At 42.8% G+C, this 14,282-nt stretch overlaps 1 protein-coding gene across 1 annotated transcript in view; it reads right to left on the bottom strand.

Moving 5' to 3' along the window:
- The window catches only part of MYPN (myopalladin), an 89,648-nt gene that overhangs the window by 50,604 nt on the left and 24,762 nt on the right, over positions 1 to 14,282 (bottom strand). Inside the window, exons 3-5 of the mRNA XM_062214825.1 lie at positions 5,915 to 6,090; positions 3,909 to 3,960; positions 687 to 801 (exon numbers count right to left, since the gene is read on the bottom strand). Of these exons, the coding sequence (XP_062070809.1) occupies positions 687 to 801; positions 3,909 to 3,960; positions 5,915 to 6,090 (343 nt within the window). The remainder of the gene's footprint in view (positions 1 to 686; positions 802 to 3,908; positions 3,961 to 5,914; positions 6,091 to 14,282) is intronic.

Genomic DNA, 14,282 nt, shown 5'->3' with positions numbered 1-14,282 from the left:
TCACTAGGCTAATCCTCCGCCTTACGGCGCCGGCACACCGGGTTCTAGTCCCGGTCGGGGCACCGATCCTGTCCCGGTTGCCCCTCTTCCAGGCCAGCTCTCTGCTGTGGCCAGGGAGTGCAGTGGAGGATGACCCAAGTGCTTGGGCCCTGCACCCCATGGGAGACCAGGAGAAGCACCTGGCTCCTGCCATCAGATCAGTGTGGTGTGCCGGCCGCAACGCGCCGGCCGCGGTGGCCATTGGAGGGTGAACCAACGGCAAAAGGAAGACCTTTCTTTCTGTCTCTCTCTCTCTCTCTCTCTCTCACTGTCCACTCTGCCTGTCAAAAAAAAAAAGAAGTAGGCGTTTTGGCATGGTGGTTGAGATACCACTTGGGAAACTTGCATCCCATAGCAAAGTGCCTGGGCTCAAGTCCAGTTCCAACTTCCTGCTCATGTGCTCCCGAAGAGGCAGCAGGTGATAGCCCTATCTCTGGGACGCACATGGGAATCCTGGATTGAGTTCTAGGCTCCTGGCCTCAGCCTAGTTCACTTGGCTCTTGCTGGGGAGTAAACCAGTAGACGGAAGATGTCTGTCTATCTGTGTCTTTCTGCTTCTTTTCCTCTCACAGATAAAAGCTTTTTTAAAAATTGAGTTTTTTTTTTTTTTTTTAGAAGAAACTTATGTTTCACTTAGATTCTTGTACCTGCTGGATGGTTGACACACTGGGCTGAGCCACCAAATGCTGGCCCTGGGGCACTGCTGGAGGAATGGCTGCAGAGGTAGCGGGAGCAGACGACACTTCATTTGGCTTCTGGAATCTGAGAAATTATTAACATAGAGATTTAAGACAGAATCAACAGTTAGTGTGAAAGTGCTTTCAGCAAACCTAGTAATGTCATCACTTCTTACAGCTGGATGTGTAAAATCTTCCTGGGGACAGTCGTCTCCAAACAGCTACGGAGAGCTCCTGCGCTGCATGCTTTGTTAGGCAAAGCTCACATGAGGGTGAATAAGGCACCATTCCTGTCCCTGGTTTAGTTGCCGTCCGTGTGGACAGGGGAGAGGAGCCAGTTGGGGCAGCCAGGGGCTAAAGCATATTAACAACTAATGGATCTGAGGCAAGCACTGTGACAGATGTCCGTGCAGAAGGTCATTTCTGGAGGTTTGCTTTGCTGTTGTCCCCTGTGTTTTCCTTCCCCTTCTCATTTCAAATAAGAGACCTGGCTTTGCAAAGCTGCACCTCTGGGATTTCTGGTACAGCAGAGAGCAGAAACATCCTGAAGTCAGTAAACTCTTCAAGTTTACACAAATTAAAATGAGTATTTGAAGGGCAAGAGAATCAGGAAGTCTTCTTGAGAAAGCTACAGAGGTGAGGTTATTTTAGGGTCGGTGCAGAGAAAGAGAGTGGTCTGTGGATCTTGCTGGAGAACATGATGAGTCCAGAGGCCATGGCAACCTGTCTGGGGAAAGGGTCCCTCGTCTTGCTCACTATGTCAGGACATAAGCATGAAAGAAAGCAACATGCGCTGGACTTGGAGGGAACTTGAGATTGGCAGTCTATCTGTGGGGGTAGATGGCCAAGGACAGAGGGCTCTCTTTTTTGATCTGGGTAACATTGTCTGCCTCACTTTTCTGGTCTTGGACCCAGGGAAGTAGTCATTCTTACCCTGTGGGGTTTCTGACACAGTTAAATGAGATAATCCACGTAAGGTGCTCCAAATGGTACTTGCTCCCACACTGCTCAGTACATACCCCAGGGATCTCTGTGCAATGGCGGTGGGAGGAAGGGCCACTGCATTTCTCCCCAGCCAGACAGAATGGGTCTCAGAAATAGAATTACATCATGAGGCCGAGCCTGTCGGCGTTCGGATGAAAGACTGCATCTCCAGCCCTCGCTGCAGCTGGGTGTGGCAGCACCACTCCTTTCTGGTCTTGGGGCATGCGGGAGAGTGATACACGCATTTTAAGACAGAAGATATTAAAAAGGGGCTAGGCATGTCCTTTATATCTCCCTATCTCAGACTAAGAAGTTGAGGATCACATCTTAGCATGAGATGAAGCAGAAAGCTGGAAGTAGACTGGAATCTAGTGGAACCTAGAGCTGTTTTGCAAGACAAATCTAGATCCTTATGTAAATAGGCAATAAATACGTCTCTCTTAAATCATAGTTCAGTCAGATCTCTATTACACACAACCAAAGCTAAATCCTAACAATTATAAGTAGATTTAAAGCAAATAAATAAATGGGATTTTTTGCTTAATTATACTTGTATATCATAATTCATGCTTCTTAGTTCTGTAACACATTATGGGAACTTTGAGGAAGGCGTGATGAGTGTGCAATAGAGAGAAGCTTGTAGAACTCAAAGAGGGAGAACATTTAGGCTGGATTTTGAAGGATCAATAGGCAAAGAAGGAGACAGGGCATTCCTAGCAAAGTGAACAGCTCGAATGACAGGTGAAAATGAACCACATATTCTTGGAATGTAGTAAGCAGTGTAGACAGTCTGAAGTGGGGAGTGGAGGAGGGGACAGGAAAGCTATGTTGATACTCTACTGAATAAGGCTTTGTGAGTAGGCTGTGCTAAGATTAAAAATAAGTTGATTCGTGTTTGATTTTGTTTTTATGTAAATAATATTTTTTTTAAATTAGCAAAGTGATAGGACTAGATTGATCTTTCAGAAAATAATTGGCTGCAGTTTGGAGGCTGTGAAAAAGAGGGAGAGGCCAGAGCAGATAGGAAGATCTGTAAGGAGATCACTGGCCTAAAAGGCAGGAAAGAAGGAATTGAGCCAAGGCCAGGACAATGACCAGGACAAGGAATGAAGGTAAAGGAAAATTATTGACTCTGGTGATGATTGTCCACATCCGCACAAGATCTGAAAAGGAATCATCTCTTCAAGGTAGGCACATGCCAATTTATTTGAAGAATAAGAAGAATCTGCCCTGAAGAAGTCTACCCTCTTCAGGGAAAGACAGAATATACAAAGAGAGTGAACAGCTCCTCCAAATACTGCCACTGTGGCAGGTGATCTGGAGGAAGGGTTACTCTGTGTCTGGTTCCCAGCCTGTGTCTTATCTGCCTGGAAGGCATTTCCTCCCTTGTATCCGGGGTGTCTGCCTGCTGTCCTTTGAAGACTCAGCTTAGGGTCACCAACCCTGTGAGGCCTTTCCTGATCTCTTTCTTCCTCCCACCCAGTGAATAGTTGTTTGTGCTAAGTCTTACATACTTTGTGTATGTCATCATAGCCTATTACTCTGTATTATTCTTGCTGTCTATATGCCTGTATACATCTCTTGCAATACTTGATATATACATTTCCCTTTATTAGGCTGTGAGCCTCTTAAAGGCAGGAAGCATCTGATTTTTCTGGGTATCCAGTAAATCTAGAACAGTGCCTGGGGTGAGCAGGTGCTCAGTCAATGGTTGTGGAAAGTAACAAATGGATGGAAACAACTTGTTCAGCGTCTAGCAAAGTGGTTATGACTTTCCCAGATTTCTCATTTATATATACATATAAAATTATTACATGATATTAAACAGTAGTAAATAATCTAAATTATATATGCATACATGCACACATATACATACATAAAACATTCAGGATCACCAGTTTTTAAGTTCTTATGAGTACTATTATTTAGTCAGAAAATATAAATTTTTAAAGTCACTTGATTGCTTATTTTTCATTCTGTAGATATAAACATAATGATATTTCACAGTATATACTTCATTTTTAAAATATTGGGAACATATAAATTCATCTGCTAGGGAAGACTTAAGCAGAGTCTTTTCCAAATCAACTCAATTTGTATTTCTTGAGAGAATACCCTAAAGCCACCTTCTTCAAGTTTTTGTAACCAATTGGTAGCTTTCTCACAATCTGAGGATGCTAAGGCCATAAGATAGAAAATGAGAATTACCGATTCATCTCTTCCTTGTTAGGGTCCCCTTCTGAGTCAGAAGAAGAAACCCCTGGAAATATAAAAACAAGACATGAGATTTTTAAGAAGACGATTTCTTAAACCAGTCCCTAGACCTTTGAAGACCTATGGAGTCATAGACTTAGAGATGAAATTGACCCTAAGAAGTTGAAGGAACTGCTCAAGGTCATGTGACTTGGTTAATGATAGAGTTCAGATTAATCAGTCCAACTTCTCAGTGTTGTTGTAAAACACCTGCTAATGCCTTTGGACTAACAGAGCAGTCTCTGCAGACCCTCGCTGGTGTTCCCAAGTCCTCCTGTTCTTGACCTACACAGATTGAATAAAAGAAGGATGACACTGGATTCCCAACATTGTAGGTGTAGGTGGATGCTCTTCCGTCCTGTCCTAATATTAATAAGTCATACCACATCTTGGGAGTGGGGGTGTTTGAAGTCCTGTTGTCACAAAGGAAAAAAACCAGCAATCCAATCTCAGCACTGTTAGTAGAGCCTTGACTCCGGATTTACCTCTCAAGATAGCAAATTCCAGGAAGAAATAATAGAGCTAAATCTGGAAGTATTTTTTGCACTCTAAAAATTCAAGGATAAAAACATACAACACATTGCTACTCTTGGATTTATTCAATAAATATTTAACACATTCACACTATGTACTTGGCATTATGTATGATATTAGAGACAAACATAAAGATAATCCTGGTCTTACAAGCTGGCTGGTAAATGAGCACTTGTACCATAAGAATAGCATGTAAGTGTTAAAACCCAAGGCATATCTAAGGTGTTTTAGGTGAAAAAAAAAGTGCTAATGAATAGTCCCAGAAAAGCTCAGAGGATAATTAAAACATGAACAAAATGGTAGATAGATATATAAGAAACATAAGTTGATTTCTTCTCTAAAATCAATCTTGTAAGTTTGGTGCAGTAAGTGCCTTTCCAATGCTCCCAACTGTCTCTAGTCTTTTAACCTAACTCTACAGTTTATTCCCCACCAGTAGCAAGAATGACTCTGTTAAAAGCTAAGTCAGGGGCCAGTGCTGTGGCATAGCAGGTAAAGCTGCTGCCTGCAGCTACCCGCATCCCATACAGGCACCGGTTTGAGTCCCTACTGCTCCACTTCCGATCCAGCTCCCTGCTAATGTGCCTGGGAGAGCAGCAGAAGATGATCCAAATACTTGGGGAGTGAACCAGTGGATTCAAGACCTCTCTCTCACTGCCTGTGCCTTGCCCTCTCTGTAACTCTGACTTTCAAATAAATAAATAAATAAATCTTTAGGGGAAAAAAAAAAGCTCAGTCAGATGATGTAATACCTACGCTCAGAACCCACTAGTACTTTCCATTTCACTGAGAATAGGCAAAAGTTTTCCAGTGACCTACAAGGACTTAGATGATCTGCTCACCTGCCTCTTTCCCATCTACATCCCTCTCAAACGTCACACCTCATCTCCTGATAATTTCTTCCTTGCTTGGTCCATTCTGGCCACACTGGCTCATCTCTGTGCCTTAAGACGAGCATTCTCTCTGCTCAAGGCCACGGAATCTGATGGTTTCTCTGCCCAGAGTGCTTTTCTCTTGAATCTCCTTGTTGGCTCACTCCCTCACTTCAACCTGGTCTTCATTTAAGTGTCACCTGGTTAGTGAGGTCTTCCCTAGTCACTCTAAAAGTACAGCTAACACACACACATGCACACACATACAGAAGGAAGGCACTACACATCCTTGTCTCTTGCTTCCTCTTTTTTCCGTAGTGTTTATCTATACCTGGCATGTATTTAATGTATTTATCTTACTTATTTTTCGTCTCTCCTACAAAGTAAATTCATCAGTACATGAACCTAGGGATTCATCATTTCATCTACTCGGTTCATTGCTGTAACCCCACTGCCTGGGAGAATGTATGGTAGAGGAAGCCCTCAGTAGATGTTATGTATTATAACCACATGTCTTACTAGCAAGGGTTATGTTCCCAGAGTATTTTGCTTTACCTTCTATATAAATCTCAGCAGAAGTTGAATCTGTCCCATAGATGTTAGAAGCAAAGCAGGAGTAGCGTCCTGTGTCCTCTTCAAAGGCTTCAGCAATGGTCAGCGAGTGCAGATTTCCTGCCTGGACAATCTGAATATCCGGGGAATTCTCGAGTTCCTTGCCTTCACAGTACCACCTGCAAGGAAGGAGATACAGCCACTCGTCACAACTAAAATATGAGGCTTATAGTAGGTGGCTCCAGATGGTTCCTAAGAAGAAAACTGTGACAAAACTCAGTTTACAATTAGAACATTAAATAATCCATCGTTCTGGCATTACCTGATCGTAACAAGAAGAGTTTATAGTATTCAAACCCCATTGACAGCCTACTCAGGGAAATAGAAATGGTTCCTCTTGAGAATGATAGGACTAGGGGAGGGTACAGTGGCACCGTGGCACCGTGGGTTAAGCCACTGCTTGGGACTCCTGCATCGCATATCACAAGGCCTGGGATCAAATTCTGCTTCTGCTTCCCTTCCAGTTTCCTGTTAATGCACTGGGAGGCAGCAGAGGATGGCCCAAGTACTTGGCTCCTTGCCACCCTTGTGGGAGACCCAGGTGGAGTTCCTGGCTCCTGGCTGCAGCCTAATCCAGCCCCAGCTGTTGCAGGCTTTTGGGGAGTGAACCAGTAGAAGAAAGATCGCTCTCTGTGCCTCTCTGTGTGTCTTTATTGCTCTGCCTTTCAAATAATAATAACAATAATAATAAGGGAGCGGGAGATGGGAGGGTTGCAGGTGGGAGGGAAGTTATGGGGGGTGGGGAAGCCACTGTAATCCATAAATTGTACTTTGGAAATTTATATTTATTAAATAAAAGTTAAAAAAAGACATTGAAAAAAATAATAATAAATGACACAACTGAATATAGAGGAGATGGATGAGAAAGCAAGTACAGGGGCCGGCACTGTGCCGCAGTGGGTTAATGCCCTGGCCTGAAGTGCCGGCATCCCATGTGGGCGCCAGTTCTAATCCCAGCTGCTCCACTTCCGAGCCAGCTCTCTACTATGGCCTGGGAAAGCAGTAGGAGATGGCTCAAGTCCTTTGGCCCCTGCACCCACATGAAAGACCCTGAAGAAGCTCCTGGATCCTGGCTTCGGATCGGCACAGCTCTGGCTATTGCAGCCATTTGGGGAGTGAACCTGCAGATGGAAGACCTCTCTCTCTCCGCTTCTCCTCTCTGTGTATAACACTACTTTCAAATAAATAAATAAACCTTAAAAAAAAAAAAAGAAAGCAAGTACAGTAACCATGAAAAGCAAGGTCTGTGATGTGGAATTTAGCTTCTATTAAAATAACTTCCAGCTCTCTATGGTATTCATTAAATGAGGGCTACACTGGCTGACTTAGAATCTAACAGGTAATCAAAGTTTGTGAGGTTGAATTTACTCTCTCCCTCTGCATTTTGTCTAACAAAATTAAAGTTAATTTTTTTTCTGTTACTTGAGTCATCAGAGTAAGGAGAATGGGCCACATCCTCCCAGAAGTGGCCCAATCCCAGCAAATAACCTAAATGAAGTATGTTCCTATAGGCTATGGCATTTTATTTTTTATTTTATTTTTTAAAGATTTGTTTATTTACTTGAAAGTCAGAGTTACACAGAGAAAGAAGGAGAGGAGGAGGAGTAGGAGGAGGAGGAGGAGGAGAGAGAGAGAGAGAGAGAGAGAGAGAGAGAAAGTGTTCCATCCACTGGTTCACTGGTTCACTCCCCAGATGGCCGCAATGGCTGGAGTTGCGCCAATCTGTAACCAGGAGCCAGGAGCTGCTTCTGAGTCTCCCACGCAGGTGCAGGGGCCCAAGGACTTGGGCCATCTTCCACTGCTTTCCCAGGCCATAGCAGAGAGCCGGATAGGAGGTGTAGTAGCCGGGACTCGGACCAGTGCCCATATGGGATGCCGGCACTGCAGGCGGCAGTTTTACCCACTACACCATAGTACTGGCCCCTATGGCATTTAATTTTAATGCTTTACATTTTAAGTCAGAAATGTTTACTATAGCACAGTTTTTTAGACCAAAAGTTTGCATAAAGTATGTATATATAAATGTATATAATGTTTAAAAACATGCAGGCATATGAGAAATGGGTATTAACGTTAAATGGAAATTTTTGCATAAATGATTGACATTAAGTCTAGAAGTTTAGCCAGTCTCATACATTGCTAACAGCAGTGTAAAATAACCCCTATGAAAAGAAACTTTCATAGGTATGAATGTGTTTATCTCTGAACCCAACAATTCCACTTGTGGGAGTCTGTTGTACATATACACTTGCATATACATAAAATGACAAATATACTACATTTGTCATTGGCCATTCATTGAAATAGCAAAAGATGGGACATAATTCAGGTGTCCCTCATTGGGAGACTGATGCAAACAACCATGGTATGGCTACATAGTTGAACATTATTCAGCTGTAAAAAGAGACTGAGAAAGATAATTATACACTTATGGAAATAACACAAGATCTATATTTAAAATTTAACAGGAAGGTAAAACAAATAGTACATATAAAGTAGTAGCTCTGTGGAAGAAATGGGGTCTTACAGGTTCAGTTACATCCCTCAAGAAGATAAGTTGAAATCATCGCACCCAGTTCTTGTGAATATTGCTTTACTCAGAAACAATCTTTGCAAATATAATCACATTAAAATGAGAACCTCAGGGTGGGCTCTAATCCAAAAAGTACTGAGTCCTTTTGGAAAGAGAGACTCACAGAGAGAAGGCCGTGTGCCTCCACAGACAGAGACTGGGGGAATGCAGCCGTGGCCAAGGTACAGCGAGGAGGGGCAGCCCCAGCCAGAAGTTAAAAGAGGCAAGAAGATTCCACCCAGGGGCTCAGGTTGAGCATGGCCCTGGAGACACTTTAATTATAGACTTCCAGCTTCTAGAACTGTGAGACAATACACTTCTGTTGTTTTAAGCCAGCCATCTGTGGTAACTCATTACAGCAGTGCTAGGAAACAGATATGGGGGACAAAAAGTAAGATACATTCACGTTGTGTGCCTTTGCAAAAAGAAAACTGATAGATGAGCAGACAGCAGTGAGATGTCTCAGTCGACCTCCTTTATGTCGTATTCACTTTTGGAAGCAACAATTATTAATCAACACAATAAAAATGCATTAACTGCGAAGGTATCACAAGTATTCGATCTCAGGCCGGCGCCGTTGCTCAACAGGCTAATCCTCCGCCTTGCGGCGCCGGCACACCGGGTTCTAGTCCCGGTCGGGGCACCGATCCTGTCCCGGTTGCCCCTCTTCCAGGCCAGCTCTCTGCTGTGGCCAGGGAGTGCAGTGGAGGATGGCCCAAGTGTTTGGGCTCTGCACCCCATGGGAGACCAGGAGAAGCACCTGGCTCCTGCCATCGGAACAGCGCGGTGCGCCGGCCGCAGCGCGCTACCGCGGCGGCCATTACAGGGTGAACCAACGGCAAAGGAAGACCTTTCTCTCTCTCTCTCTCACTGTCCACTCTGCCTGTCAAAAAAAAAAAAAAAACAAGTATTCGATCTCAAAAATCAAGGAGTCCTGACAGTTGCTAATCTTTACTGTAATTTCAGATCTAACTGCTCAGTTCTTTAATGAGCCCCTCCTCCCATCTATGAAGCAAGAGTCTAAAGTACATTTCAGTAAACCCACTTATTCAACTACTTCGCAACAGTCAAGCTGCTCTCTGCTGTTTCCTAGATATGTCATGGTCACCCCCACAATTCATGTCTCTGCTTATGCTTTCTGAGAGTCACTTCCTCTTTCAGTGACTGCAGATATAACTCATCTACCGAAATCTGGCTCAAATATCACTTCCTACACAGAGCTACGTTTCACCACCAATTCTCAGGGATTGTTACATTTTCTAATTTCATTAAAAAAAAAAACACCCTGTACTATGTGATGCACAACTTGATTATATACTATCTTCTATCATTCTCTGCTTTGAAAGTTTGTCTCACCAATCTTACTAGATTGTCCATTCTTTGGAGGTAGGTTGAGCGCCTTTATAAACTTTGGCAGTGTCCACAGCATCTAGCACAATTTTCTTTTTCTTTTTTTAAAAGATTTATTTATTTAAAAGGCAGAGTTACAGAGAAGGGGGCAGGAAGAGAGAGAGAGAGAGAGAGAGAGAGAGAGAGAGAGAGAGAGAGAGAAAGAATATCTTCCAACTGCTTGTTCACTCCCCAAACGGTTGCAGTAATCAGGGTTGGGTCAGGCTGAAGCCAGGAGCCGGAGCTTCATCCAGGTCTCTCACGAGCATGCAGGGGCCCAAGCTCTTGGGCTATCTTCTGCTGCTTTCTCAGGCACGTTAGCAGGGAGTTGGATTAGAAGTAGAGGAGCTGGGACTCACACTGGTGCCCAGCAGGGGTACTGGCATGGCAGGCAGTGACTTAACTCATTAGGTCACAGTACCGGCCCTGCAATTTTCTATGTATACATTCTCTCCTTTGTCAATCTTATCTCATCCCATAGTTTCAGTGGCCTCTGTTTGGGACAGCATCCTAATTTGCCTTTCCAACCTCGATTTATGGACTCCATCTCCCAACCCTCTTCCCTCCACTGTGTCCCATCCACAATGTTCTGCTTCCTATTCCGTGAACACCTTAAGCTGATCCTCACGTTGGGATTTTTGTGCTTCCTTAAAACCTCTTCCCCCAGATGTTTACAAAGAGAAGTCTCAGCTTCAATGTTAGCTCCTCGAAGATACATTCTCTCACCTCCTTCCTAATGCAACCACTTACCTTGGGTGGTCCTATTGCATTGTTACTTTCATAGCACTTATCCTTCCAGAAGTTATCTGTTTGCTGACATGGTTGTTGTTTGCTCCCCTTACTACATGGTAAAGTCCATGAAAACACCCTATTGGCTGTAACTCAGCACCTACTACAATGCCTTGGTACATGGTAAGCACTCAGAAAACACGTGTTTGATGGACTTGTTGGAAGACCAAATAATGATAAAAAAAATTCATATTTTATAAATATGGGAGACCCAGATGGAGCTCCTGGCTCCTGGTTTTGGCCTGGCCCAGACCCTGGCCATTGTAGCCATCTGGGGAGTGAACCAGTGGATGGTTCTCTCGCTCTCTCTCTCTCTCTCTCTAACTCTTTCAAATAAAAGCAAGCAAATCTTTAAAAAATATACAGGAAAAATATTGCTTCTGTATTAAACATATACATCTTTTCTTGTCATTATTCCCCAAACAGCACAGTATCACTATTTATGTAGTATTCACACTGTATCAGGCATTGTAAATAACCTAGAGATGATTTAAAATATATGAGAGGAACTGGGCATTAGCCTAGGGTTAAAGAGGCCTATAAGGATGCCTGCATCTGTTATCAGAGTACTTGTTTTTTTTTCCTAGAATTTATTTGTTTATTTGAAATACAGAGTTAGAGAGGCACAGGTAAAGAGAGAGAGAGAGAGAGAGAGAGAGAGAGGTCTTCCATCTGCTGGTTCACTCCCCAAATGGCTACAATGGTTGGAGAAGTGCCGATCCTAAGCCAGGAGCCAGGAGTTTCTTCCAGGCCTTTCACGTGGGTGCAGGGGCCCAAGGACTTGGGCCATCTTCTACTGCTTTCCCAGGCCATAGCAGAGAGCTGGATCAGAAGTGGAGCAGTTGGGATTTGTATGGGCATCCATATGGGATGCCGGCACTGCAGGTGACAGCTTTCCCTGCTCCATCACAGTACCTAGGTTTAGTACCTGTCTCCATGTCCTGACTCTGCCAGCTTCTTGCCAGTGCAGACCCTGGGAGGCAGTGGTGATAGCTCAAGTTATTGGGTTGCTACCACCCAAAGAGAACTGGATGGAGTTTCCAGCTTCAGCCTCGGTTCAGCCCCAGCTGTTGTAGGCATTTGGGGAGTGAACTAGCAGATAGGGGTGCAGTCTGTTTGTTTATTTTTCTCTATCTTTATCTCTACCTCTCAAATTTTAAAAATTAAAAAAGCACAGGGAGGATAGGTGCAGGTTATATGCAAGTACTGTGACATTTTATATAAGGGACTTTAGCATCTGTGGATTTTGTATCCATGGGGGATCCTGGAATCAATCTCCTGATTCCTGAGAGGGGACTGTAAATCAAGGAAATACTTATTTTACCTGCTAGGCTTGGTCATGAATAGTATTTACGTAATAACAAGCAGGTAAACATTAAATAGTTTTAACAACATTAGTGTGATATGATTACATTGAGGCAATGAAAAAAGGAATTAGTAGGGGCTGGTTCAGTGTAGGATGCTAAACTACCATCTCACAGAACAGGAAGTCACTAGCTAACAGTAGCCATAGCAAGCAATAGCAGTATAAGCATATTACAGTGGTGTCAAAGTGTACTTTGCATTCTGTGAAGACAAAGCTACATTCGTATAATACCAAGATTATTTGCCCTTTCACTGTGTTGACATTTACACTGATGGTGCAAAAGCCACAGTGGGTAAAACTGCTGGTGCTTTAGCAACACAAATGAAAGCTCTGTCTCCAGACTGATGAGTAGTCATTGTGCTCCCCATCACACTGCAATAGGAAAAAAGAATCCAGTTCCACTGAAAAATGTCCTGATGAAGCAGTAAAAATCAGGACTTTTATCAAACCTCAACTTTGAGTCCATGTCTGTCTTTTAGGAGTAGCATAAATCATTTCTGCTGCTTATGGATAAGTGCTTGTGTGACTGTTTGGGTTGAAGGCTGAACTAGCTGCTAAATGTATGAAACATTTTACCTTGGGAAAATGACTTATAGATAAATTATGGTTATTTAGATGTGGATATTCAGCCAACATTTCGTCAAAAATGAAGGAAATAAACCTGTCACTTCAAGCAAAAATGACTAATAGCATTTGTTGTCAATGAAAAAATTTGAACTTTCATGAAAAAAATTAGAAAAATTTATTCCTCACAGGGAGTTTTGGGTTTCCCAATACTGAAAGACATTTTAGGAAATTCAGTGATGTTAAGAAATGTGATTTTTTGATATTACATAGTAAAATAGGTTCCTTTTGGAAGATCTGCATTACTCATTAAAAAAAAAAAAAAAAAAAAGACTGCAGCCAGTGCTATGGCATAATAGTTTATGCCCCTGCATTCCATATGGGCGGTAGTTCGAGTACCAGCTGCTCCACTTCCAATCCAGCTCCCTGCTAATGGCCTGGGAAAGCAGTGGAAGATGGTTCCTGGTTCCTGGCTTCACTTGAGCCCAGCTCTGGCTATGGCAGCCATTTGGGGAGTGAACCAGCAGATGAAAAACCTCTCTCTGTTTCTCTGTCACTCTGCCTCTCAAATCTTTTTTTTTTTAATTAATATTTATTTGTGTATTTGACAGGCAGAGTGACAGAGAGAGAGAAGGAGACACAGACAGAGGGTTTTATCTGCTGATTCACTCCCCAAATGGTCACAATAGCCGGGGCTGGTCCGGGGCAAGTCAAGAGCCTAGATCTCCATCCAGGTCTCCCCCGAGGGTGCAAGGGCCCAAGCACTTGGATCATCATGTTGCTTTCCCAGGCACATTAGCAGGGAGCTGGATAGCGATAAAGCAGAGCAGCAGGATCTCTAATAAACACCCCAGTATGCGATGCCAGTGTCGTGGAGTGGGGCACTTAACGCTTAACCTGCTGCTCCACAATACTGGCCCCTGAATTACTCGTTTTTTCGGAGTAACTAATATATAATGTTATCCATCCAAAATTCAAGACAGATCAATGGGTTTTAGCATAGGGGACTATGCAAGTTCATTGGTATGGTTTCAGATTTCACATTGTTACTAGCCTATTAAAAAAAAAAAAACTGCTGGCTAGTCACAATACTCTGAAAAACTTTTAAAACACTCCTCTGTTTCTGACTACATATGTTTGTAAGAATGGATTTATTTTATTCACTTCTACCCAAACAACATAGATTAACAAACTGAACACAGAAGCAAATACGAGAAACTGGCTGTTTTCTGTTGATCTAGAAACCAAAGAGATTTGCAAAAATGTCAAATAATGCTACTATTCTCATAAAACTTTCACAAAATAACTTTTGCTAACATGTTTATTATTTTTCAGAATGAATAAGTATTTAAAACAATTCTTAGTTTTAATTGCTAATATGATAAATCATTACATCTCATATAAATACAACCTCTTTGGGGCCTTAGTGATTTTTAAGGGGCTGTAAAAAATATTTGAGAACCAGTGGCCTATTATTTGGGATTCTAAAGGGAAAAAAACAGGAAACTGCAAGAAAAAAAGAAAAAAGAGTTGAAGTATTTCTAAGTAGTCTATTCTTCAATAATATTTGGAGGGCTGGTGTTTCAGTAGGTTAAATGGCTGTTTGCAACAGCAGCATTCCTTATGGTAAT

Source organism: Lepus europaeus, chromosome 17, assembly GCF_033115175.1.
Source record: "Lepus europaeus isolate LE1 chromosome 17, mLepTim1.pri, whole genome shotgun sequence".
NCBI classification, from domain to species: domain Eukaryota; kingdom Metazoa; phylum Chordata; class Mammalia; order Lagomorpha; family Leporidae; genus Lepus; species Lepus europaeus.
The sequence above is the reverse complement of the archived record's forward strand: the minus strand, read 5'-3'. Positions and strand labels throughout refer to the sequence as shown.